Source organism: Daldinia decipiens, assembly GCF_022478715.1.
Source record: "Daldinia decipiens strain CBS 113046 unplaced genomic scaffold F4813scaffold_40, whole genome shotgun sequence".
NCBI lineage: Eukaryota > Fungi > Ascomycota > Sordariomycetes > Xylariales > Hypoxylaceae > Daldinia > Daldinia decipiens.
The window spans coordinates 44,606-68,956 of record NW_026054583.1 but is presented as its reverse complement, the minus strand read 5'-3'; the positions used below and the strand labels follow the sequence as shown (position 1 = coordinate 68,956).

The 24,351-nt window shown below is 44.0% G+C and overlaps 5 protein-coding genes across 5 annotated transcripts; 1 reads left to right on the top strand and 4 right to left on the bottom strand.

Moving 5' to 3' along the window:
- Positions 1-15: 15 nt before the first annotated feature.
- On the bottom strand, positions 16-1,789 carry F4813DRAFT_233185 (uncharacterized protein). The gene is made up of 3 exons (XM_049239945.1): positions 1,154-1,789; positions 849-1,069; positions 16-789 (listed from the first exon to the last, which is right to left on the bottom strand). Exons 1-3 carry the CDS (start codon positions 1,322-1,324, stop codon positions 321-323), a joined length of 861 nt encoding a protein of 286 aa, XP_049096028.1. The 5' UTR covers positions 1,325-1,789; the 3' UTR covers positions 16-320.
- Positions 1,790-3,381: 1,592 nt separating this feature from the next.
- On the top strand, positions 3,382-5,359 carry F4813DRAFT_393007 (MFS general substrate transporter; the record flags this gene model as incomplete). The annotated part of the gene is made up of 2 exons (XM_049247354.1): positions 3,382-4,552; positions 4,845-5,359. 2 exons carry the CDS (start codon positions 3,382-3,384, stop codon positions 5,357-5,359), a joined length of 1,686 nt encoding a protein of 561 aa, XP_049096027.1.
- A 184-nt stretch (positions 5,360-5,543) lies between these two features.
- Positions 5,544-7,766, bottom strand: F4813DRAFT_233035 (uncharacterized protein). Its single transcript, XM_049239944.1, has 6 exons — positions 7,018-7,766; positions 6,898-6,954; positions 6,487-6,837; positions 6,213-6,430; positions 5,654-6,120; positions 5,544-5,599 (listed from the first exon to the last, which is right to left on the bottom strand). The coding sequence occupies exons 1-5, from the start codon at positions 7,151-7,153 to the stop codon at positions 5,782-5,784; spliced, it is 1,101 nt and encodes a 366-aa protein (XP_049096026.1). The 5' UTR covers positions 7,154-7,766; the 3' UTR covers positions 5,544-5,599; positions 5,654-5,781.
- Positions 7,767-13,314: 5,548 nt separating this feature from the next.
- F4813DRAFT_372027 (uncharacterized protein) lies at positions 13,315-15,447 on the bottom strand. The gene is made up of 5 exons (XM_049244677.1): positions 15,152-15,447; positions 15,046-15,099; positions 14,605-14,991; positions 14,329-14,546; positions 13,315-14,223 (listed from the first exon to the last, which is right to left on the bottom strand). The coding sequence occupies exons 1-5, from the start codon at positions 15,237-15,239 to the stop codon at positions 13,912-13,914; spliced, it is 1,059 nt and encodes a 352-aa protein (XP_049096025.1). The 5' UTR covers positions 15,240-15,447; the 3' UTR covers positions 13,315-13,911.
- Positions 15,448-21,003: 5,556 nt separating this feature from the next.
- Positions 21,004-22,014, bottom strand: F4813DRAFT_371999 (uncharacterized protein). The gene has a single exon (XM_049244675.1). The coding sequence runs from the start codon at positions 21,326-21,328 to the stop codon at positions 21,161-21,163; it is 168 nt and encodes a 55-aa protein (XP_049096024.1). The 5' UTR covers positions 21,329-22,014; the 3' UTR covers positions 21,004-21,160.
- Positions 22,015-24,351: the final 2,337 nt, after the last annotated feature.

Sequence of the window (24,351 nt, the reverse complement as noted above, 5' to 3'; positions counted from 1 at the left end):
CAATAGAGTGAACTGCAGAATACCGATATAAAGCCAATATTTACCCTTCCCTGCAAGATCTATTTGCACACTATGCTATCGGAACACAAAATATAAACGCAACAATCGTAGGCACTATCATGGTATCCCATAGCACCACAATGGAATAGGTATCCGGAACACCGATCACCGTCGTCAAGTTTTTGTACTGGCCAGCCACCCTGTCCCAAACGACTCTTATCATATGTACCCAAGTAGGTAGTTTGAACTTCCCCAAGGTCGTCATCAGCTCCCAAACGCATCCTCGGAAACAGGAAATCGTTACGCCAACATAAAACACTTTAATGCAACGTCCGGTCGTAGTTCGCACTGGGGAATTGCACCGGCCTGTCGTCGTCGTCGTACTCTGCCGCAGGTGGGACGTATATGTGAGGCCTGGATGTTTGAGAACCGTAGGGGTCACCGTACAGATCGCTGTGCGATGGCGATGTGCTGTGTGTTCGGTAGGTATCAAAGGGGTTCTCAAGAGGGGCCGGAGACGTGCTGTGTGGTCTGTACGCCGTATCGCTGTCAAATCGTCCACCGAACGAGTCCGGGTCGTAAGGACCGTCATGGTGATCATCCTCGTGATGATCGTCCATCTGCACGGGCGCATATGCTTCCTCGTCGTGCGGCGCCATCGAGAACGCCGCCTTGTCCGGATCGATATTCTGGCTAGTCCCGATGTTTTCGTAGCCAGGTAGACTCTCGGTACGTTGATAGTATCTCAAGGTGTATACGCTAACGGCTGTCGTTGCAGCCCAAGCTAACCTATGCTGATAGTTAGTGGAAGATACTCCAGTAGACCATGCTATTAGCTAGATGCTTACGTTTCGAAGAAGGCGATTCCAACAATAGCCTTGCTAACAGAGCAAGCTTGCCCGCACGAGTTGGCAGTGTTGTAAGCGGCCTGGCTAGCGAAAGCAGATAGCCAGAAGATGCAGAAGATGGTATCGGTAACGACCATTACATGAGGCTGGGCAGCCTTTCGAGTTCGCTCAAAGCGCGGCGCCAAAGCTAAGTACATCCAAGCTGGGATGGATAAGAAACACTGTTACCGTAGGTCTTGTAAGTAGCTGTCTATTTAAATTTTCTTTCCCGCAAGGGACATAGCAAAAGGAGACCTCGCACGTACCAGACCAAATGGCCAGCCATTATTGCCGTTAATTTTCGAATCGTCGGCTCGGAATAAGATGATCTCGAGGATGAATATAACTATAGCAAGGACGCCTTGGAAGATGTGGAGGCCAAACTTGGTGTTGGGCACCTTATCCGGGTTGACGTCCAACTTCTCGAACAATGCCATTTTAATGGCTACGCTAAGTTCTGTAGGTCAAAAGTTAATATGTCGGTTCTAGAGGAGTAGAAGGTTTACGTTGTAAGGTTTGCCGAACATCTAGAAGATTTCGGATTAGAAAAAGGCAGTGCGACAAGAAGCTTACAGGACGGAAACAGCCAAGCAGGCTACGTCGTATTTTAGGGGCGGCGGTTGCGGCTGATGACGATGTCGAAACGTAAAATGACAAGGGCTTGAAGAGGTTTCGACTTTTAACTCGAATCCGGGTAGTCGAGTTGATGTCGCGCCGGCTACTTAGCCTTGATTCAAATAACAGGTATAAATTATCTTATTAAACTTATCAAATTTCTTTTCCAAAAAAGAAAAAAAGGAAAAGGAGGTTTGGAGACGATGTAAAGTTAATTGTGACCGGGTCGATGAAATATTATGATAGTTAGTTAATGGATCTGAATGTTTTTGTGTTTATGTAATGGACCTTAGCTGACATCAAATGACCCTCGCGCTGATGAATAGCGATTGCGTGTAATGTAATAGTGAGGGTCCCGGGGGGAAGGGGGGTATTCTATTTTAAGCTCAGCCACAATCAACTGGAACTGCCACTGCGAAAAGCGCTGTTTTGGTTCATTAGCGAACGTAAACACAGCCTATGGGCGCCACCAAAGACTAAGCGCTAAGCCACTATCTTCACGAGGGCTCTGTATTAGCGCTGTTCTCACTGGGCAACTGAAGAAACGAAGTGCAGAAAGCCGGCTAGTCTTCCAGATGGGCCGTTGCTGGTGTTTACAAACATAACCAATACTAGATGAACTGATGATAAAGAGGTCAGGCATTTCATTTATTTATCCCGCATTAACCGCAAGAAAATAGTGGGATTGGAAATATCCTCCGTGTGTATAAGAGGCATAACTTCCAAGTTGTCTCTAAGACAATTGGGTTGTCATGCTTAATTTGTCTCACTTTAACTCGAGTATATTCGTCGAGAATACTCGAGTCTATACCCGTCGATTTCATTGTCCTTTGAATGTAACCTTCATACGAAATCTTGAACTATTGACCCGTTTGATCGAACATTCCTCCATATTCCATATAACTATTAGATATTGGTGCCATAGTCTAAAGTGGCTTGCTTACATACATACTTACATACAACTCATCCCGGCCACATCTCGTACTGCCACTACTGCCACCAAATTGCTATCTCTGTGACATATGATGTCAGTCCCGCATGCTTTATTCGTGGTACTAAGACCATGTATCCTTGCGGATTATCTACATAAGAGCTTGCTGCGGCTTCAGTAATAACGACTACAAATGCGACGACTTCAAATAACTACTTCGTATAATATTTTATTTCGATAATATCGTTTGTAATACTTTTAATACGCTTTTTCTTTCTTTCAACACTACGTACATGATGATGTCTTTAAATACTTCAAGTATCTAGGTACATTCCGATATGCGCATCACACATCGTTTCCCGAGCAACTGGGCCGAGTTTGGGTCTAAATTCTCCGGCTTTTAACATCAAGAGCCGAGTACCTAAGTACCTAGGTACCTATGTGTAAGTTTTACGGCTATCTCTCTGATCAATACACCTAACCGTTATATATACAATTGTCTATTGAACTAAAAGCTGCATTGTAAGTATTTGTATACAGTTAGTTACCTTGTTGGCATCCTTGTCAAAATGCACCATAGCCAGTTTTGCCAAATGCTGTATCCCGTGTCATCAGCATACCGGTTCCCGATAAGGCGCACGCTAGTTGCCGATGCTCGGGGAAGGTATTGAACTATTTAGCGTCGCAACCGCCCCTAAGCCTTCTAAATCCCGACTATAGCGTATCTCTTAAATCCGAATCGATTTCTCCATCTTGATATTCCCGTTTTGAGTAATTAGAGAAAACATCTCACCGCTGTCTAGCTCTCACCTTATTCTTTTTCATTGCTAATAGATACGGTTTATTTAATTTTTATAACAGCAAGCCCAACGACTTTTAAATACCTAATCGATACGCCCCCTGAATAAGTGGAAGTGGTGCTCTAACCTGTGCAGACGAGTTGCTATCATGGCGGCTGATGACATCTCTGCTCAGCACGTTCCGCCAGTTTCGGCGAACGGAAACTCCATCGTCCAAAGTGACGAAAGGACGCCGCTACTGAGCAATCAGAATGGGAATGATGTCTCGGCCGAGGGGTCTCCGCTGGTCAACAACGACGAAGAGCAGATCATCATCGTCGAAGAAGTGAAAGGGTTGAAGCTGTGGCTCATCCTCTTCACCTGCTGGATAGGCGTGTTTCTCGGCGCCATCGATTCTACCATCATCGCCACCCTCTCGGCACCCATCTCTAGCGAGTTCCAATCCTTGAGTCTATTATCATGGCTTGCAACTGCTTACTTTATCTCAAATGCTGCCTGCCAACCCATCTCCGGAAGATTGACGGATATCTTCGGGAGAGGCCCCGGCCTCGTGTTCAGCAATATCTTCTTTGCTGTCGGCAATCTCATTTGTGGTCTCGCGCAGGACCAAAACGTTATGATATTTGGACGAGTTGTCGCTGGCATTGGAGGCGGCGGCCTCATGTCCATATCCACTTTTCTTGGTACCGATCTCGTCCCTCTGCGGAACCGAGGAGTCATCCAGGGGATCGGTAATATATGTTATGGAGCCGGGGCCATGCTAGGTGGCGTCTTTGGTGGTCTGGTCAATGACAACTCTTCTTGGGGCTGGCGTCTGGCATTCTTGATCCAGGTTCCCCTAGTTCTAGTCTCGGCTTGTCTAGTTGCCTATCTTGTCCGCATACCACCCAAAGTATCAGAAAAGTCATACCTAGCTCGCATCGACTTCACGGGTGTATTGTCACTCATTTTGTTTCTGGTCCTATTGCTGCTCGGCTTGAATGCCGGTGGGAATTTGGTCCCATGGATCCATCCCCTTCCGCTAACTACTTTGCCGCTTTCACTAGTAGCGTTTATTGCCTTCATTCTCTGGGAATCACGTGCTAAACAACCGATTATCCCGGTGCGCCTTCTTTTAGATCGTACAGTCTTCACAGCCTGTATGACGAACTTGCTAGGCATGATGATAAACATGATGGCTCTCTTCTATATCCCTCTTTACATGCAGTCTCGCGGAAGTTCTTCGACAGATTCTGGAGTAGTAATCCTTTTTGCACCTATCGGAATATCTATATGTTCTATTGGAAGCGGGCTCATTATGAGGAAAACCGGTCGATATGGTACGTATGAGAAAACTCTGTCCTGAGGCTTCGAATCCCTGCTCCTCATATTTACTTGCGATTCGTCTTGTGTCTAGTGCTTTATTCGTTGTATATACTAACTGTGAAGTAGTAAGTTCTTAATGACCTCTGGATTTAGCATCATATGCATCATTCCCTTTTTAGAGGTGGCGAGGCATTCAAGATTTCGAGTGACCTACTTAATAGCCGCCCCTATTCCAAATCGAGACATTTATAGTAAGCAATTTCGGGGGTTTTCGTAGAAGGCTAATGTTGCAATAGTTGGCCTTAGGTATCTTTGCTGTATTACTTCAAGTAGCCTCTGTCATCATCCTCACAACTCTCAATGAGGACTCTCCAGCATGGCACCTAATGATCGCCTTCTTATTTCTTGGTTCCGGCCAGGGGGGCATGCTTACTATCACGCTCCTAGCTTGTTTAGCAGCCGTAGACCACTCCCACCAAGCCGTAGTTACTTCTGCTACTTACGCATTTCGATCCGTCGGTGGAACGATCGGTGTGACGATCGCATCAGCCATCTATCAAAACGTACTTAAAACTGAGCTATGGGAGCGATTTGGCGACCTTCCTGGGGCAGCGGAAGAGATTCATAGGATCAGAGATGATCTAGACGAATTGAAGCACCTCCCTGATGGCTGGTATGATGGTGTCATAGCGTCATTTATGGAAGCCTTCAGGAGTGTGTGGGTTACAATGTTAGGGCTAGTGATTCTGGAGCTTGTTTGTATTTCCTTGATGAAGCAACACAAGCTACATTCAACTCTGTCTCGCAGTGAGAGGGAATAAATGCTCGCGCATGGATAAATACTCTTATTACGGACACTATCCACGGGCAGCGTACGATAACGACTGGTCTAAAAGTCTTTGGTTATACATAACAAAAGTTAAAATCTTCTATTTGGAAGAATAACTAGAAGCTAGTAATAAAAAGATCGTAAAGGTTCATCTTAAGATGACCTCGTGTTCGCTACACTATGTATAATATCTATTCGTGAAGACTATTAGGCTCTTCCGACCTAAAATAGCCTATATTACATGATAGTAAGCTTTTAGTTATCAACACTATCGTGTTTATCTTACCTTTCTTGTCGTGACCCCTTTTCATCACTCATTTCCGTCATCCCTCCATCACACACATAATCATCCCCCGGTAGCAAACTAGAGCTTAGCTCACCATAATATCGCCCCCGTCTCAGGTCATATCGTGACTACATAGGTAAGTTCGATAAGAACGTGGAGAGTACGGCGAAGTATGCATTAAGACTGACTAGCATAGGCACTGTACGGGGTTCAAAGGCTAGTATGACAAGAGCGAAAATGGCGGAGGAAATGACGACAACGGCCAAGTACTCTGCGCGCGACCAGTTCGTCTCTAAAAATAGGAGCGCGATAGGCAGTAGCGAGAGCAACAGACTGCCAATAGCAAGAAAGGCTTTGATGAATAACCGGGGAGGCCGCAGGCTATAAGTCATGTGCGGGCCGTCAGGAGGGATGGAGGAAGGAAGAGTAGATCGGCTGAAAAAGCGACAGAGATACTTCAGTGGTTTCTTTAGGAAGATGTTAGTTTGGCAGGTAAATGGAAAGAAAGGGACCGATGGAAAGGAAGTGGGAAAGGGGGAAGTTGATGAATCCAACTTGCCATGAACCGGCGATCGTTTGAATAGTACAGTAAAGATTCGAACCGCCGGAAAAACGCGTCTGGCTCGGTACTGACGAAATCGTCGATGTAGCGCATAAATGTGCACGCCTGATCATTAAGCCCTTGGTCTCTCTGTGCCATGTTGAAGTGCGCCTCGTGTGCGCTCCGAGACACGCGCGGAAGTTTCTTGATGTCGCGCTGCAGGAGAAGAAGCTGTACTAAGGAGACATCCAGCATTAGTCTATGCGCTTTCAACTTCTGTTCCGCAACTTACAGTATTCGTTGAGTAAACTCCTAGCGCTCATGGTCATATTCTCCCTCTGCGTCGCACGGTCGATCTCGTCCAAGTTTGACCCCGAACATTGTGGCGGCAGATGTCCAACCCCCTGACGGCAACGGGTGATGAATTGCTGGCGGTCAAAAGGAAGCGACCATAGGGGCTCTCCTCCCTCTTTTACATCCTCGCAGTTCATCTCGTCTAGTTCATTCTCGATGACGGAGAGCTTTAGTTCGTAAGACGTGAGTAGGTAGTGCGTCAGGGGTTCGAAGCCCCTATGGCTGTTATGGTTGCCAAAATACGTCTGCCGCGACGCTATATTAGGCCAGCCACGAGGCGCGTAGTTCACTTAATTCCGTTATTGGGGGGATTTTCCCACGGGAAACCGCATCTGGTAATTCGACTTACCGATGTCTTCGTCTGTATAGAAGTTATCCTCCTCCTCTAAGCCGGCTGCTTTCTTGGCTAGGACGTAGGTGTTAATTAAAGGAATATGTTGCTACCATAGAATTGTACACGTAAACATACCAGTTGAAATCCTTTCGTATATGTTAGGATGTAATTGCGGCTTATAAGGGGCAGTTGGAGTTTGGCGAGCAACGTTGTTGTGCAGCTGCATGTTGTTTAGCGGAAGTACCGGGATAGCACCGAATGAGTTCGACATAATGAGGAAATTTACTGAAATATGCTGCTCTGTATTCCATTTTTATGCTAATGTTGAGTTTTTTCCTCTGATATTTATATGCGGGGCATCGGGTTCACCGCCTGACCCTACTGGACATATCGCCACATCGATCGTCGATACGAGTTCTGGTAAGAGCATTCATAACTTTCTAATATGCTTGAATACCCAATTTAGCCCCCGAAGTGGTTGGAAAATTGGCCAGTATCTTAAGGAGGGTGTAGCGCGATTTGATCTTAAGAGAAGATGCTTCAACGTCGTGTGTTTAAAGGGCGAGTCGCGATGGAGCGGTGAGGATGGGGGCAGATATCGGTGGAAGCCTCGTCAATATACTACGCTAAATCCTTCACTTGAAGGTGCTTAGTTCTTAAGATAGAAAGCGGTATACCAAAGACGAACCAATGAAATCCGGCGTGCTAACGAAGGAGTGCAACACTCTCAAATGTTTGAGCTAACATCTACTCATCTTGACAAATGATCATTTGATGGCAATCTAGTGTGGGTTGGAATACCTATCAAGGCGACCTCTTAGAGACGACATTGGAATCGTGTAAACCAGGCTTATGGTATGAGGGTAACACGGAAGCCACTTGGCGTAGAACCTAGATGGCTTCATTACCGTTTCTAGCGTTAGGCATTAAGGCCAAGAGTCTGATTGACCTATGTTCGTAGGAATACGGCTAAGAGCCTCGATCATCAGCATCGTGGCTATGGGTATGACGGACAGAAGGTCAAGAGGCTGAGTTTTATCCGTCGAAATACCCACCTACCTAGGTAGATAGGTGGATACCGTATCGCTCAAGCCTCTCCTGAGAGCTACCTGATATAGAAGCTACTCCTAATAAGGGGGCAAAGCAGGCTCCTTTTTACTAAATGTCGTCATTCTAAGAGGTATAATAGGCTGACCCCTATATGACAAATGCCAGTTAGTTTCGTTCGCATTGGCGGGGCTTTTACTCCTGGGCTTGCCATCAATACTCATCTCAACCGGCAGCCTCAAGAGTGGTGCCATATGAAATCCTTCGATGAACCAAGGAACCTATTATCATACGAGTTGCTGCGTCTTTGACTCTGAAGAATATAGTTGTTGATCTTCAGCGTAATATGATGTTCACCTGTTACGCTTTAGATCGAGCCTATGGGACGCTGCTCCGCCCTGTTTGAATTGCCAATAAATAAGTATATTCTACTAACATGAATAACATGAATATTATTAATAGGGCGTAGTAATGCTACGTCTCCTGCTAAGGGCCCTGAGAGGAGTGTGAACTACAAGAGTGACGCTTCGGTTCAAACGGGAATTTTCAATGTGGCTTCAAAAGATATCGAAGTGTCTCGGATCTCAAGCCATTAGGCATGTTGGGATACGCAATGGCGGAGTTATTGATCATAACGCATGGGAGAAGTAAATGCGATCAAAAATATGATGTAAGTGAAGCTTAAGAGACTCGGAGTAATAAATACCTATCTTTTGGGTGAATATGAATTCCTCTATTACTATAGTTTATTCGTATTAACCCTATCCAATCATGAAACGGCCGATAGAACTCCGATGATGGTGCCAACGAGATTGGATACATGTCACAGGGATATCTCGTTTGCAGTGAGACATGATATACCATGGTTGAGCATCCTACTCGACAGATATTATTCACCCCACCTTCCCTCCGAGTATCCAAATGGGAATAAGACTAATCATCTCCCACTCTGACTTTGACATGATTTTTTAACCTGAATGTTACTTTTGAAAAGCACCACGGCCTGACTAGAATGCAGTCGACCCATCTTCCATTCCACCAAGCCTCGTCCTCTCTTGGTCAGTCTCAATATGACGAAAGATAGCTTATAAGTGCTATGAAAGCAGTAAGACCAAAGTTCAATGTTCATTATTATCAAACTGGCTTCGAGATATACTGGCTGACCCCTCCGCTTACGCAACGAGTGTTATTTTAGGGGTGCAAGAAGGGTTCTGGAGAGGAGATTCATATAAAGCTCAGCTTGTCCTTCGAGATGGGTTAGGCTGCATGCATCTGGCTGGATGAGGAAGGCTGGAAAAAGACGAGAGGTCATGCGCGTGGCGCCAACACTCTCAAGACGGACATTTGATTGGCAAACGTACATGCAGCGCAGGTAACAGTCTAGGGGGCTGTCGTTTTCAGCTATATCGTCAGACTTTTAACCAAGCCCGGGTTTCGGATGAAGGGTTTTTCTGCACCCCGCCTTTAAATCATCGTGGCCGCTTCAGACCCCCTTTTTTTTTCGGCACGATGCTCATGTTCGGGACCACCCGAGCCGGTCCGTACCGATCAGTTATTGCCAATTTTCGAGTACCGCAACCTTTGATTTTTACTTCATCTCAAAAGGATTGATCTGCAATTGATTTCCAATCGGATCTCATCAACTTCGCTGAGAGACATGAATATAAGAGTCGGAGAAGGAAAATGGAAGCAGTTTGAAAGCAATTATCGAGGCTTGAAAGGCACCAACTTAGCCACCTACAGCACACCTACAGCCACATATATCCAGCCATATATATATATGACTCGAATACCCTGGGCAGCCATGTGGCATGCTGATTCGATTCAATTGGGGACATCGATAAGGGACATCGATAAGGGACATCGATAAGGGACATCGCGGAGGTATTCTTAGGAGTTCGGATCGCCGTCGGAGATCGAATGTCCTATCAACCAAACGGGACCTTTTCAATGAAGCAAGAATTTCCTTCGCCACCAATGCGACCCGATAGGTGGCCCTAGTTCGTAATATGAAATTGGCGGAGAGAAAGAAAAAAAAAAAAAGGAGGGAAAAAAAGCCTGAGCTTATGGCTTACCGCGGAGGACAAGATTAACGAGCCGACGGAGAATTTTGGAATTTATTCAATCGCCAAAATCTTCCATATTCATAATTTTACCTCTTACGAGGCAACAGAATCCGAAACGGGGACTATTCCACTACACTACAGATTACAGATACAGATGTTAACACATACTGAAAGACAAATTCTACCCAGGCACATGATATGGCAGATTGGCTCTAGGATCATATTCCTGGCAGTGCCCCTTGCTCCCTCAGTGGGTCACATCTTAAAGCAACGCGTGCTGTCAATATGTATTGATTACTTCTACCGATACTAGGCCAGTTCGCATCGACAGGGACAGGGACAGCGACTCTAGAAATTCCACTTGGTACTCCCAACACCAAAAGAATATCCAGCATGTTCCATTAGTCTATTCTCATTAAGCTCGAATACAAGAACTGTACTCGCTATATGTAGGTAGTCTATTGACCATGTACTCTTCCGTATTCATTATAAGGGTTTATTTTCACTGGCGCGGAATTGCACGGCGCATGAGTACCTCAACTATGACTCGCCTTACACTGTGATCATGGAGTATTTCCTGCTCTAGTGTATCGGACAGAGCCGCACTCACCACGTCAAGGGTGCACGGCCATTCAACTATCTCCACCAATGCATCCTTGTATATCCATGCTATCTCGAATGGCCTTTGAGGAGTGAGTCTCTTAGACAATAAGCAGTTGTGTCCTCTTTTGAAGCCCTAGGGTTTACTTCCTCGACTACAAAATAGTTCCGCATCCTTGTTACCAATAAATGTGCATAGAAACCTACAACTCTCCCTCTACAATATTGTCTAGTCAAGTAAGACTACTGAGAAAAGAGTCCCTGATACGAGGTAATGCCCTTATCCTATTGACGTAGTCTCTCATTACTCTATGTTCTGCGACAATTGCTTACACTGCTCGTTAGATCAGCATTCCTTCTGAAGCCCAACCAAATTACAATTCTCAGAATCCTTCTTATAAGTCCAAGTCGACAAGTTGAGATCGCCAATTAGCATTCTTTCTCTGCACAACGCCATGTGTGGGCTTTTCACTTGGTCGCGAAAGGGCAGAAAAGACACCCATAGACCGAACAAAAGACGCGGCCGCTCGAGGGGAACGGATATCTATGTCGCGGAACAGACTCGTTCCCCTCTTTCCAATCCCCACCCCCTATTAGCCGAAAATTCACGAAGGGGAGCTTAAAGGACTACGAAGAAAGTTCAATGGCTGGACTGCGTGATTTGAGACTTATGGAAGCTTTATGCTAGGAGTTAGACAGGTATATAATTGGTTTACTAGGATAAGGAGATACCGCCTCTACGTACCTATATAGGTAGAGAAAACACCAAGACCCCAGCCTTGCAGTATTAAAATTGAAATGTACTTACCTAAGTTACATAGATAGACTAGAACCACCCAATCAATAAGTGTTATTAATGTTTGCGCAATAATGACTTGGCACTAATTGCCGTAAAGAAATGAAACCCAATCGCCAAAGCGTAGTGAAAAGGAGGGATGCAGTATCGTCTTAGTTATGCTCACAAGACTATGTACAATTAATAGTAACATTCAACTAGACTTCCGTTGTATCAGAAATAATTCTTAGGTGCCTACCTGGGTAGCCCAGGTAGGCTACAGTCTTGGGAAGAATTAATGTTCTTGGGAAAAAATGAAAAATCGGCATTCTTGCATTTCGCATCTCATTTCCTCGAGCCACCACTCGAGCTTCGCTATCAAGCGACTCCGAAACTCATTCTAGAGAGCGATAGATACATAGTTACATGATTCTAGACACAACCAGAGCGGGATTCTTTTACTGACTTAAGCGTAGCCAATAATGTATCCAGTAATCATAACTCTCACCTGCGCAACAGACACACTGTATCTACGGGAAGAGAGTTCTAGAGTGGGAATGTTATCAGCCGGGAACTCCACTTGCCGAACCAGCGTAAAGAATGGTCAGAATAGGTAAGTTAAGATACAATTTCCCCTTACATGTCCTGGCATGTCCCGGTACATTCGAGTATGCCTTGCGGGGATGTATCTATGTAGCATGCGAAGAAGTACAGTACCTACACCATAGTCGGGCGGAAGCCCATCTATGCTAGCCCAGAGCTCAGCCCCAACAACTTCTTAAAAACAATTCATCTTGCTATGTACATGAAAAATTTCTTGCTCCACATAATATGCGACCTGGTAGTCGGCTAGCTAGATGTACACGTATCATACCGTTACTAGGTAGGTAGGTATCAATCATATGGGAATAGTAGCATGTTTGACAGTATAGTAAGATTGTCCTTAAGTATTCCCACAGTAAGGAATCGAACTGATGAGCGCTATTATCGATGATGAACTGGCAGCCTCGTCTGTGCGCGCTGCAGGACTTCCTTAGACCCCCGTTGATGACACCCGCAATGATAGACCAGGTGGTTGGATTGAATGATTCAATCTTAAGCGTCAGGTCATGGCAATTGTGATGATTTAGATGGTTAAACAATTTAGGGTAGCCTAGAAATACCTATGTACCTATACCTATGCCTATACTTAGGCCTATACCTACGCCTACACCTATACCTAGGTACTTAACTTACATGCCTTAACTTACATGCCTTAATTTACATGTCCATTGCACTAACTTACATTCCTTACTTGGCTAGGTGCATATCCTAACTTATCTAAAGTAGAGAAACTTTTCGTAGTATATGGCGTTCACTGTATCATCGCTTAGCTGTCTAGCGTAGCGCTTCGGAGAATATTTTGCCAACCCCCAGGATACAGCAAGATATTTTTGACGAGGCTAGCTACCTTTTATCAACAAGATGAGGCCTTCGACGGATTTGGACCTGTTATCAGGCAGCAGGTTAATATATATAAGCCGAGTTACATGATTATATGTGGATAAGGTACTAAATGCCGGGGTAGAGCGAGTGTCAATCACTGTTTGGAATAAACAATGCGGAACAGTTGGTACCTGAGGTATCTGCCGCGAGGTGAATAAGCCTGACACGTTATGCTCGAGCTGCTATGGGTAACGCGTTGAGATGTGTGAGCTCAAAGAAGTTAGTCCTAATTCTATAAATATAAAAGCGAGACACGTGTACTCTAGCTAATTTCAAGAATCGAAGTCTTCGGTACATGGAAGGAAGTACAGCCTGGTTAAATCATGTACGATTTGGTTGTATACTGGGCCCCAGCACCAATCATGTTTAAGGGGGACGGCAAATCTTTACGCGCCGTGCTTGTTAAGCCTGCGTTTATCTAAGCGACCAGTAGAAATATCGGAATTTCAACGTCATTCCATTAACTCTAACATTTTGAAGTAATTCGACTTTCTTTATAGGATGTTTTTTCGTCCGAAACTTTGCAGAGATGGTTACGAGTCTCTCGGATTACGCGACAAAAGCCAGGTATACGGACTGGATAAGCGCTTAGAGCCGTCTGTAAAGCTGGTGTTTGATTAAATCAGATCAATGTTTATACGTAGGGTAAGAAATATATGTGTAATATGTGATTGGCCCGAATTACGCATTTGACAGAAAACAGATCTACCCCCTTAACACGAAGCCGTTACATACAACTAACAACCACTTTACAACCACTTTATAGGTCTTTACATGGAATATCTTAGTTAAGTATCTACCTTTTTACTCCATAGCTGCTTTGTGTAGCACCTAAAAATAGTTTTAACAGGAATCCGTACCTTACACCATATGCCGAACCCGGAAATATAATAAATATAATAAATATAAAGATCTAATAGGTTATATATATATCACAGAGGAGCACAGGCAGTAGTATGGTAGGAAATGTAGAATGTGAAATCCAAGATGGATTTTATTTAAAAGAGTGTCTCGTTTGTTTATCAAGCACCCGCCTCATCATCATTCAAAAAGAGGTTAAGTCTTTCCCTGCTCCAGGTTCGATAGGAATGTGACGAGTACCGCCATATATGCGCTTAGGCCGACGAGGATTGTGTCCCAATTAGACTTCAAACAGGTCAAGGCAGCTACAAATGCAAAACTGAAAACAACCACGACTACGAATGAAAGGCTCCTAGATAGGTTCACAAGGAGAAGTATAGCAACTGGAGAAAGCAGTAGTAATCCGCTCGTGAATACTACGAGGACCTTGAAGGCAACGACTAAAATCCGGTTGTCAATTTCGAGGTTAAAGTTCTCGTCCGTTCGCCCAAAGATCCCCTTGATGAGCTTGGAAGTGTTGGTTGAATATTAGCAAAAAGGGGTTTTAGTAGTAGTAGTAGTAGACTTGGGTCCTTGTTGAACTTGATGAGTGTATAGAAGATAAGTACTCACTTTCTTGATGGGTGTGTCCCCGTATATTAATCTTTCAAAGTAGTGGTGCACACGGTCGGTATTTGTAGTAACGAAGTCATCGTTTGGATATAGGAACTGGTATGCTGATGCATCAAAAAGCGTATGACGGCTCTCCACCTCGTCATAGAATGCCCTATGCTCTCTTCTAGAGATACGTGGCAGGTTCTGCGTTTCTTTACCGAGAAGGAGTAGCTCATCTTCAAGCCACTGTTTATTATTATTTATCCAAGACTAACTCGCGGGTATAGTACTAACGATAATTCTTCAATCTCGATATTGCGGATTCCAGGATGAGGTCTTTGTCGTCCCATCGGTTATCCTCGTTCGTCTTCTTTTGCTCCTTTCCTGCTTTCGATGTTGTCGGGGATGTTTGGATAGAAGTAGGTTGATATTGAGCCTGAGCTGGAGTGTGGCTGGCAAGTAACGTTTCCGGATCGAAAGGCAGAGAATTCAATCTGTCGGCATCGTTTTCCTTGTCTTTTTTATCGAGCTTTTCTAGTTCATTCTCGAGATACGCGAGCTTCGTTTCCTGATCTATGAGGACCCGATGTAGAAGGTAGGAGAAACGTCGATGAATACTGAAGTTGGGATAGTATAACTGAGTAGCGGCAATAGAAGGCCAGCCTGCAGGCGCATCATCAACTATCTTGTCGATTAGCTAAACTATTAGCCATCTATGTGTATTAGTTTACTCACTAAAGTCAGAGTCTCCACGAAAGTTTTCATGCCCGGCGTTGTTGTTCCTAGTTCCTAGAAGAGTTATTAGTTGCGGAAAGGATATTAAGGCATGTTCAAATCGCACTAGGCTCTGCAGGACCTTCATTAGCATCACTGCTACCGGGGATCCTATTCATTTCATGGCCCTCTTCTAAGCGAGCCGGTGTAGTCATAGTGAAGGATTGTGAAGGAAAGGAGCGTTAGATTCGTCAATAGGCGCATGATACCCAGTGGGTGACGGGCCCTAATAAATATCTGCAATATATGCATCGCATATTTCCCTCTTGTCCGGAAAAGGACAAAAGGACAAGGCATCATCTTATCGCTTGAGACTTCGGTGAAGTGGTTTTTGCGGCTCTGCGAACTCGGCAGATTGAGAGTCTGAAGATTAGCCCAAAGAAGGGGGCAGCGTGATTCGCTAGAATAGACTTACATCCGTGACTGATATATTAGAGTCGCGCCCTAGTCTCTATCGGCTAACCGCTACATGTACGATGGCTTCCCCGCGCAGAAGATAATGCACAACAGTGACATCTAAATATCAGATGGAACCAACATCTGGCTACTTTGTTGCATTAGCCTTAAGCACGAATAGCTCTTTGCATGAAAGGAATCTACGAGTATATATCTCTACACCTAAATAGACATCCTAAATAGACATATATATAGTTTAGAGGCTCGAGCTACTTGATAGTACGTAGGTACTTGGTTGGATCCAAGTCTATAGCTTGAGGATAAAACGAAGAGCTGCTTGTAAGAATACTTGCGGTCCCGCATAGTATGAACTTTCAATTACTCGCTACAATACAGCTGTTCTTCTAATGCTAGGTTCGCATCACAGCAGAACCAGTATGCTGATCCTTATATTAACTATCTCGACTCGGATACCTGCTTGTTTTGTACCTTCTTAACATTGATAAGAGAAAGTTGACGGCTTTCGCCGATAAAGTAGCTTGTAGTTCCAATGTTGGTCAGCTCAGCGCCCATGTTATGGCTTCTCGAACTTGTTTAATAATAACTGTGTAGTAGCCATAAGGGCATCGAAGAATCGATGAAGCGTTGTATAATCTAGCTAAGAGTAGACCGGTATGCTTTACATAGGTACCTATACTGTTTGTACACTTGGAATAGGGGATAATTACCTACCTATCTACTCTCCGGGGTTTAGGCTTGTATTCTCGTACCAAGCTATTATTAGTCGCTAGCAGGGGCCCGGTAGTGTACTGTCGCGATATAAAGACCTACACGGTCGCGTGAAATTTCTTTTTTATGATTGTTATTATGTTCCCTCATGGTTTATAGGTATAAATTCTCTAAATACGCGTTCACTCTTACGACTGTCGTACGTTACTAAATGATGTATAGGGGCTGGACAGAATCAGAGAGACTTAACAGCAACGATTGCATTATTACTTGGAAGTTGGGAAAGAAAGTGGCCAACCGTAGGATCCATATAAAAGGTACTTAAGATTACCTACCTATTACACTCTGACCCCCTCTCCTCAAACCTTTGTTCTTTTTCTGGGTAGTTAAATCATTTACAGGAACCTTCCAACTTCGGCCTTCCGGCAACAACAATACATGCCATCGTGGCCTCTTATTTTTGGCACCTCAGACTGTTTAACTACCTACCTATCTCTTACGAAGCAAATACGAATATTTTATCGAAATACTGTTAGTTTGGTAATTCTTATTTACTGGTCCCTATTGGCACTATAGCTTGTGTTCGGTATGGAGGAAGGCTCTTGATTTGGTAACAAATACCCCTCTTCTCTCCTATTTCTTACTGACTAGATTATAGCCGGTCCCGCTCTTTCTTAGGAGGCGCGAAAAGCGCCTATAATACCTCACGATAATGATCTCTACGTCTTATTCGTGGGCTACGAATATGCAGCATAATATGTCGTGCAGCAACAGCCTCCCGATCTGTGGCTGTTACCGGAAGCAATTACGTACGGGTAACAATACCTTATTTGATAGCCGATATCATAGCCGATATCCGTATCCCGTACGTCGGAACTGCCTCTTCGGATCCGTTAGGGCTGAAGTTTAATGGGTACTAATAGAAAAGGTTCAACCTTCTCTCGGGAAGATCCGCAGGATAGTGGAGATATCCGCTAATCTAGCTAATTTACCCCAGACCCGATCCCCTGGACTTGCAACGGATAGCGCACGGACCATAATGCCTAATACATACCTCCTTCTACAAAGCTGTAAGCTGCACTCTTCTTCCTACCCTTAAATAAAGAATGTAATAAAAGGAAATTGATATTAACAAAAACAAAAAAGGTTATAAGATATAAAGCTACATGCATTTGAAGTCGCTGTTAAAGCTTATCATGTTAGCTTCAAGAGACACGATGGAGTCCCAAAATCGGATTTCACATACCCCACCTATTGGGTATGGAATCAATGAGATAATTTGATCAAGCTTAACCACGCTCGATCCAATTGGAAGAAAGTATTCCTGAGGAAGTTTGGCTTAAAGACATGAATGCCTATTACAATATGGACTTTGGTCGATGCTTGTTATAAGCCCAAATCTGATTCAGAATGTTAAGCTCAATGCCGGGAGCTGGAAATCGGGACAGGTTACTACAAACAGCGACGATTAAGGCCCTTATCAGGTACCTATACTACAGCTACCTCTCTTCGACCCGGCGCTACACCTGGAGGGACTTCTACGAACGGCCATCTTTGTCCATTATTTGCCAGGGCATTGGCGAGGAGATGAATTAATACCACATCTCTTCAATCCGACGTGGGAATGGTATTAGGTCTATTAACAAGAAGAGATGAGATGGAAGATATAGAAGAGACGGAAGAGATCTAGCTTTGGGCCAGCGTTAAGCCAGCGTAACGTAACCTTGGCGCTGAGTGTACAAGCCACCCTGGATTTCGGTGCTAAAAGGTCTGTAAAAACTTGGTTGTTCATACCCCCCCCCTCTCCCCCCAAAACAATGTTTTTGAAAAGTAACTAACCTAACCTATACATTTGACAATTTATCAGAAGCTATATTCTTCAAGGCCAGGCACCTACTTTGTGGGACGCGGGATTTGATGCGAAATAGTGGTAGTGATTGGATTTAGCGCATTCTGGTGAGTAACAAGGTTGTATTGCCAATGCGTCGATATACTTACGATATACTTATTGCCCGGATGCAAACCCGGTGGACTCACGGTTACCCACGATTGCCTTCGTCACGTCTCCATCGCGTTCTACTCTATACTCCGCCTCCGTGATAGTAAGGATCTCACCGCCATCCTTATCCTTAACTCGGTTGTTGAGTGTATAGACGACTAGCAATTTCCTTAAACATCATTAGCTCGGTTCACAGCCATGCCAGGAAAAGATCTTTCCTTGGATGGAGGGCTACCCGCGTCTCCTCCTGCACCGCATGGCGTCACCCCGTTACCCATGCTCGAAATGTGCTAAAGACGCGTGCAGACACTCCAAGTAATAAACAGGAATACACGATCACTATTTATTTCGTGATATCCCCCGAATTATTATGATTCTAGACAAAAATCTTTAGAATCCTATCCCTACCTAGAGTCGAGCACCAAGTATCGACAATTATCCAATAATCCTCGGTTACGTCCGTATCAAAAGGCAAGCACTCTATCTTGTCTATATAACTTCATTCTATGATCTGGTTTTAGCAATATGTTAACTCTAGTTTGCTTTAGAGACACAAGGACTCGTCCAAATAGTGTTGAATTATCGATTTCTGCCACCTCCGATATCTTCGGTCGATACACTAACTCCTAGACGGACCATACGCAACTTGAGCTTCTTTTACTATCTAAACCCACGATGCCTTCGAACGGAGCGGGTAGAAAGTCTACAAGGGGTGGGCGACTGATCCTGGCACCACCTCAGCAAGCACGCAAACAGAACCCGGCATCCCAGCCCACAGTTAGTCGTAATATCGTGAAGATTATATGGGACAAGCTGGTGGGAATGTTGATGGGAATGTGACGAAAAGCGCGTAAGGGGTAAACAGGATTCGGATCCAGAGTCGAGTTTTAAGGGCCAAATGAAGGGAAACCGTTTGACTTCTCCCCAAGTACCTATTTGTATGTATTACCATATATAAAGAGATGCTATACAATGGGTATAATCTCACACAATTCACCTTTCGCATTTCAAATGCAATACTGACTCCGGGTATACAAATTTATGTCATGTAGTTTTAAACACGCAGCAATGCCCTCGTAGCATAAGCATGTTTTGGTCGAAATATTCAGTACCTCTCCGGGTCGAGTACTTTGAGTTCTTATAGATACAATTCTCGCAACGATTAATTGTCTTTAACCCCTAAACTCTAAGCTCTCTTGTCACCCTTATGACTACGGTAGTTTCATATTGTAGGTGACTTCCCGCTGGTGTATAATGATACCTGAACCTCGAAAGGCTAAATCAACTATGATAAGCTGAAGCATTACTCTGCATTAGCAACGTAGGAAAGCCTAAGTACCTCCTAAAAACGACGTCCACGGTAGGCATAGATCGGATTGGGCATACATGGCAGTGGCAATCAATATCCTCTAGCATACATCTAGAACTATTTCTCTTGTGTTTAGATTTTAAAAACTTAGATACTGCTACATAGCCCCTTTTCTCTACAGCATGTATACGCTACCTAATACGACCGCAGGTGACGCGCCAAGCCTAATTTCACCTACGTGCTCGCTCTAGTGGATCTCGAGGGATAACTATAGAAGATACATATTAATGAATCGTATATATTACCTAGCTCTCCTTGCTGTCTATAGTCTTTAAGACCAGGTAGACTAGAATAATTTCGCCTACGTCTTATACATTAGTACTCCTCGTGTGCATCAGAAGATCCCTCGGGAGTGCACGAGCACCCCGCCGTCTTCTTTTACTTGCTATGATGAATCCATGATATCCACAATATACGCCCGAGTTATATGCGCACGAAGTACTAGCTGCAGGAATCGCCACGTTCCAACCATTTCTAGAACCCGTCAAATTGTGATTAAGCTATCTCTGCAGAAAATTTTGTTTTCGGGCATGAAAGGTTGGTTGGTATCGTATCATCTTTTAGACCCCAAGTGTTCGATTAATTACCTATGCATGCAGGCAGGTTGCCTAATGGGCCTGTTTTGACGGGAGATAGGGACTCAAAGTAGAAATTAATACGCAAACGACGCAATACTCCCTTCCAAGTTTGTATGTGCCGTAATAAGTTAGGTAAGTTAATGTCTTGCTCCTGTACTTATGATCTGCACTGACAACTTGCCACTGGTCAGCAAAGGGGGCATGCGTAATAATCGGCATACGTTGGACTCTAGAATCTGTAAAAAGCTACCTCAACAGAACCTGATTTTCATTGAACTTGGCAATCGCCTAATGATGTAGACAGGGCTACAAGGCAACAAGGCGACCAAAGCGTGAGAAAAAGGTAAGAAAAGGGGGGGTTGGTATGTGCACAGTGTTACGAGACAACACGTGTATTGTAAGTGCCGGTGAATGGCCCCCATACCTGTACGTATAGTGAGCGGAAGCTTAAGTCTCCTTTCGAAATTTCCCAGTTAAATATTAGTAACTGTTTATGGTGTTTATGGCATGCCGCAACGATACTCCAGCTTGTGACGGCCCTGCAGGGAGTCATGATCCTCTCGCATAATTCGCCTTAGATGCAGGGACGCCTTAGGTTATCCAATCATGTTTATGTGTCGCCATTAAAAGGCAGTATCCATGCGAACAATAAGTCAGATACGTATTTATGCGGTAACTTGACCACTCAAAGGGAAGACGTCGGCTTCGTCCCTGACCTCATGTGGCCCCCCTTGCCAATGTTATACTTAGTTTAAAACATGCGTCTTTTCGGGAACAATCAAGGCTAGGTACCTTCTACGCCACATAGCATGGTAACTTAGAGAATTTATAATTTAAAATTATTCAACCGGGTTTCCTTTCCATTAGGTAGGTGGAGAAAGCCAGTAATAATACACGTACTATCAAACGCCCGACGCAGCTTACACTGAATCCGTTTTCTGCCGTCCAAGTTTAGATACACCCTAACATTGGCAATGATCCTCATCTTGTATATTTGATAGAAATCTATAAATAGAAAAGTATTAGCGAAATTGAGAACGAGACTGTCACTAGCCATTGACAAAGATAAAATGCTGCGCCGAAGCAGACTACCACTGCTAGACATTTCCATTTATCCATTGGTCGAAGCAGCAAGATCCTGACAGGTATCATTAAGATAAGACCGTTCGTCATCGCAAGAAGGCCTTTCTCGAATGATACTATCCTTCCTATCTGCAAGAAGGCGAGCTCCTTGTCTTCGGTACTGGTTTCCCAGCCCCTATACTCTGTGGTCTTGAAAATCCACCTAAATAGTCTTCAGATAGGGTTAGAGCATTTCTACAGATCTTATTCCGTATTTCCATGTAATATTTAAGGTGTATCGGATGCAAGATCAGTAGCTGACACCTTGTCACCGTAACATTCACCTCTGTTCATTCAGGGGGAGATGCCAAAGTATATCGTACCGCCTATGGTGGCTCATATTGTGCGACAGGCCCTGTGAGACGACGGCTCGGGCCCAACCCTCATATACAACAAGGCATAAGCAACATAAAGTACGCCTATGCATACGCTGACTTACATAATACACCTAGAAGTTGAATATATGTAGAGGTTCAAAGCAATGTTACTTTCTCGATAGCCGCTTGAGCTGGGAGTTTGAGCTAGTTAGTTAAACATGATGGCGTTTATCGTCCTGCAGCCGAATTCAAGAATTATTTCAACTCGATAGCTACCAGTCCAATATCCAATAAATAGCAAATAAATGCGAAATAAGAGATGTCCTCTCACGAATTCTGGATTGGGATGACATGTACGGGGACATTGAATTAAAAGGCGGCTCTCTTAGTAGCCCTTTAGCAAAGAGATTTGACTCGTATGTGGTCATGTGTGAGGTTGCATTGCGGCAAGACATACCCCTTTCAGGAATATTACCTGGCGTCTATGTATGGTCCCGCGGCTACCAGACACCTACCTATGTAAGCATGCAGATATAGCCCTAGTATAGCGATAACCCTTTGTTTGATTTATTAGACGCCATGTAACACCGCTTTTAGCCGCATAACTGTATTTTATATGGTCTTCCAACCTCACCTGAACCTAGTCGCGCGACTGAATAGCTGATCGCGATTAATTCGATGGGAGAAGATGTAAAACTATGGCCACATAAAAATGCATGTTTGGCTTAAAAGGGGAGTAATGTCTTAACAAGTTGATGGTTGTTGTAGTAAACCATGCGGTCTCGAAGTCAGAGCGTGTGGTGTTGACTAAAACTTGAGACAATATATATCTTCAATAGCTTTGGCACAGTACGCCAATCGACTACTGTGTCTGGGCTACGCATATATAACGATAAGCTAATTTAACGCATTTTTCCGTATTCAAAAAGCTCTGGGCGATAGGTGATTGTATAATATTGAAGCCGAACCGGTTTTACGGACGAAGATTGTCATTATATTCCGCGTTACAAGTTCGGCCCGCGGCAAGACCTAATGCGCTGTGAAGCTTACTCCGGGAACCCGGACGGACCTGGAGAGAAAAATTACGTGGATATATACCATTAGTCCCGACACAGTTTTGTAGTTACTTGTACGACAATGTAATCACTATCCTGATGGTTGGTTGGACTATGATGTTTCAAGCCTAAGATATTTTGGCTCATCCTTTGGTTTATTATGCAGGGTTGTTCATAGACCGGCCCTTAACCGGAGTAAGCATACGCGTACCACCATAGTATAGCGCTCCCCTATTCAACTGATTCCTGATTACGGTCCGCTGTATTTAATCCTCTGCCAATTCCGATAATGTGTAAATCCTTTGGCTTCTAATCGGTCTGTCTTACCTCAGGTCTCTGTCTATACCCTCAAATTTCGGGTAACGGGTGTTTAAATATAGTAACAGTGCTTATCCAACCACAAGTCAGAATATGTTTTAAACTCGAGTCACAGTTTTCTAGACCATACATCGAGAAGCGTTCTCTTACTGGGTAGTTTGGTCCAAGAGTTTCAATACGAATAGATGGAAGGGTACTATATGCAAGTGATTCACCACATAGAAGGCAGTGTCTCTTCGAGATATGTCTATGGTCAGTTTGAGATCTACATATTTAGGGGAATCGATAAGGTAAAGCTGGTTGGCCTATCTTCTAATTAACACTGTCCTGTAAAACGACAACCCACACCTTTCACGAGTCCCGCTTGTTGTCAGGATTTATACCCGTTGATTGATATCATACACATAGTGAGCACTTAGTATAGGCAGCCTAAGTGGTATATTGTATTGATATAGTAACGCCTGGCCTTTTATCGTCTTGCGAGGGCGCTGCGCACCCCTTATATAGTAAACGAACCCCCATAACTACTCTATCCACTTGTACCCTGACACTTGTCTTACACACGCATTTTCAAGGAAATTGATATAAAGCTACCAATTTGATCAATTTGATACCGAATAATTAAGAAAGATACTATAACATAGTCAAATGTTTCTTTTTAAAGCGAGAGCTCACTCTCGTTACCGGTGGATATGGTTAAAAAATCATATCAATAACCGTAACTGACATGTGAATATAATGACTTCGTACCTCCGACTATAGTGGCGCTTCCAGATGAGAATCCATTAGCTAGAGGTCAAGGAAATAAAATCCCAGCACTGCGTAACACGAGTTTAAACAGCGGAACGAGATTACCGACAGAAGCAGCCGTCCCTCGCTAGAGAACAATACCTACCAGGAACCTATCCGCCTTAGTCAACGGGAGTTCTACGATGTTTCCGACCTCTCTAGTGGAATATGAGAACCATGGAAAGCAAGATCTGTGGGTTTAAAATAAAATAAGAATTAAATGAACAAGCTTGTGTGTGGTTGAGGTTTCTTGGCCATTTTACTTATTTTGATTGGAATGTTGAAGAAGGGATCGGAAAGGAATATGCTCTGGAGACTATTACATGCTGATTTATTATGGATACTAAAGAAAAGAAATAGTACCAAAATCTCGACAGGCCGAGTCTCAATTATGAGGTACTGTATGAATTCCGCTTTGGTTAAGGACTTGGATAGGGGGCATGTTAAGGACTTCGTGGAGTCACGTGCCGTTCTACAATACCGGATAAGGATTTATCGCATGACACCGCTAAAGGAATAATTATATAATCAGAACTTCTGGTACGAAGTACATGAATGGCGCAATTCTGCTTAGGGATTTCGATAGCTTCGTTTC

Excerpts from the sequence above, each read along its gene's own strand:
- F4813DRAFT_233185 (XM_049239945.1), bottom strand. The coding sequence starts at position 1,324 with ATGGCATTGTTCGAGAAGTTGGACGTCAACCCGGATAAGGTGCCCAAC. Across the intron at positions 1,070-1,153 it reads ATGGCTGGCCATTTGGTCTG|TGTTTCTTATCCATCCCAGC; the intron begins GTACGTGCGAGG and ends CTACGGTAACAG. Across the intron at positions 790-848 it reads GGAATCGCCTTCTTCGAAAC|GTTAGCTTGGGCTGCAACGA; the intron begins GTAAGCATCTAG and ends CTATCAGCATAG.
- F4813DRAFT_233035 (XM_049239944.1), bottom strand. The coding sequence starts at position 7,153 with ATGTCGAACTCATTCGGTGCTATCCCGGTACTTCCGCTAAACAACATG. Across the intron at positions 6,431-6,486 it reads GAGTTTACTCAACGAATACT|TACAGCTTCTTCTCCTGCAG; the intron begins GTAAGTTGCGGA and ends ATGTCTCCTTAG. Across the intron at positions 6,121-6,212 it reads CAAACGATCGCCGGTTCATG|AAACCACTGAAGTATCTCTG; the intron begins GCAAGTTGGATT and ends ATCTTCCTAAAG.
- F4813DRAFT_372027 (XM_049244677.1), bottom strand. The coding sequence starts at position 15,239 with ATGACTACACCGGCTCGCTTAGAAGAGGGCCATGAAATGAATAGGATC. Across the intron at positions 15,100-15,151 it reads TGAAGGTCCTGCAGAGCCTA|GAACTAGGAACAACAACGCC; the intron begins GTGCGATTTGAA and ends TAACTCTTCTAG. Across the intron at positions 14,547-14,604 it reads ATCGAGATTGAAGAATTATC|ATGAGCTACTCCTTCTCGGT; the intron begins GTTAGTACTATA and ends AGTGGCTTGAAG.
- F4813DRAFT_371999 (XM_049244675.1), bottom strand. The coding sequence starts at position 21,328 with ATGACGAACGGTCTTATCTTAATGATACCTGTCAGGATCTTGCTGCTT.